General features: G+C 35.1%; 1 protein-coding gene across 1 annotated transcript in view; it reads right to left on the reverse strand.

Annotated features, from left to right (window-relative positions):
* LOC115419391 (sodium- and chloride-dependent GABA transporter 2-like) overlaps positions 1–1,404 on the reverse strand; it is a 33,336-nt gene extending 31,932 nt beyond the window's left edge. Inside the window, exons 1-2 of the mRNA XM_030134133.1 lie at positions 1,168–1,404; positions 622–806 (exon numbers count right to left, since the gene is read on the reverse strand). Coding sequence (XP_029989993.1) covers positions 622–806; positions 1,168–1,175 — 193 coding nt within the window. The 5' untranslated portion in view covers positions 1,176–1,404. The remainder of the gene's footprint in view (positions 1–621; positions 807–1,167) is intronic.
* Between the last annotated feature and the right edge of the window lie 630 nt (positions 1,405–2,034).

The following is a 2,034-nucleotide window of genomic DNA, read 5'->3' on the forward strand; positions in this document are numbered from 1 at the left end:
TTTTAAATTTTCAGTTTTATTTTCTAAAAACAATAGAAATACATCATTTCTACACACAAATCTGGTTTGTTCACATACTCTTCCTGTAAGAACTACAGCTATATTTGATTTAATTGTTAACACAAAAATCTTTTCAAATAAACAACTTTGCATTGTATTGTCACTTACAGTTTTTTTATGTTGCAATTTTACAACTTTTTGGTGTTAATTCTACAGTCATTTTTTACAGTGTAGTTTTGCAGAAAAAGATCAAAATTCAGTAAATTTAAGGGTGTCATTTATATTAACTTTTTTTTTTTTTTTATGTAAAATCCTCTTTACAGTGTAGTTTTGCAGAAAAAGATCAAAATTCAGTAAATTTAAGGGTGTCATTTATATTAAGTTTTGTTTTATGTAAAATCCTTTTTACAGTGTATTTTTGTAGAAAAAGATCAAAATTCAGTAAATTTAATGGTGTCATTTATATTAAGTTGTTTTTTTTTTTTGTTTTTTTTTAATGTAAAATCCTTTAAGGTGTCAAAGTTATTTTGCCACATTTAATGACATAAACTGTGGCTGCTTTACAAGTTCCAGAACACTAAATGTTTCAGTGACTGTGATTTAGTTTAGAATCCAACTTACCGCCTCCATTTTTGTAGCACAAATAAGGAAACCTCCAGAGGTTTCCCAGTCCGACCAGAGTTCCAGCCACAGCGAGCAGGAATTCCAACTTGTTCGCCCACTGGCCTCGGTCCAGCAGCTGGGTCTTCTTCGCCAGACTGTTATCTTGGGCAGCAACTTCTGTGCTGTTTCCTTTAAGAAATTCCCTTGACATGTTCAGAGACAGTGGAAAAATGAAGTATGAATAAGATGAAATCTGACCTGAAGTGTCCTTCCTCCCACTCCCACATTTATAGGACAAGGACTGTAGTTCTGCCTTTTTCAGAGACACACTTCTCAGCTGACTATTATTTGGCACTGACTGGGAGCTTAGTTCATTTATTTGTTGAACTTGAGCTTTTGTAGGATTAACAGGAATGGAAAGTTTTTACAAGCGACTGTTTATCACAAAGCTGCACTTATTAGAGCAAAATTTGGAGCACGTTAGAGCAATTAAAGCAACTGCCCTTAAAAAGTCCAGTGTAAAGCAAAAAAAAAAAAAAAAAAAAAGAATGCATGAATACTTACCCCTCCATCACAAAGCCCCCCTCCCCTGAGAGTTGTCACCAGCAACAACAACCTGATCAGTATTCCTGTCAGCTGGGTGCACGGCAGGGTCCTTACACAAACAACATATCATGAGAAGAGCCAGGGTGAAAAACAAAGTAGCTATGGTTTCCTTTGGCACTTCTATGACCTAATTATTGTCGGATTGGTCTGCACCCCATCTCATTTGGAAAAGTGTTTTGGCTCTGACAAAGGTCCAAGGTATACCTCCTCCTGTACTTTTCCACTGAGACACAGATTAGCACAGTTGCTAACAACTAAACCAAATCAGCTGAGCCGTCTCTGCTCCGTCACTTTCTGTAAACACGTTCCAGTCTCTTGCCAACTGGGAATTTGTGGCTTTGGATCATAAACACTAAATTATAGCCACAATAAATAAAAATCAAGTATCCATATATATTATGTGAATAACGGAAGTTGATAAGGTCTTTTAAATGTCTATTTTTTTTTTTTTTTTTTTTTTTTTTTTTGCTTGTACAATAAATGCAGCTTCTTTACATTTCTTATCTTTTCTTATCTTCTGTCCAGTGCCTCTTTAATGCTTCCAACTTCCTCCTTCTACTTTATAAAATCTATAACTGACTATGTTGCCTGCTAGTGTGACAGTTTACCCCAGTAAACAATAAAGTTCTTATCTTTTTGTCATTTCCATATGATTCTTTCTAAATGGAATATTCCCAGTGTACTCTGTGACCCCATAGCCATTCTTTCAGTTGTTGCTAAGGAAATATATTCAAAAACCACAGTGGTCAACCACATACAGAGACAAGTTTCAACAACTTTGGTAACTCCTTAAATTCATATTTGGTGCCATCATCAGGTCAGTTT

The sequence above is a fragment of the Sphaeramia orbicularis genome, chromosome 5, assembly GCF_902148855.1.
Source record: "Sphaeramia orbicularis chromosome 5, fSphaOr1.1, whole genome shotgun sequence".
Taxonomy (NCBI): Eukaryota; Metazoa; Chordata; class Actinopteri; order Kurtiformes; family Apogonidae; genus Sphaeramia; species Sphaeramia orbicularis.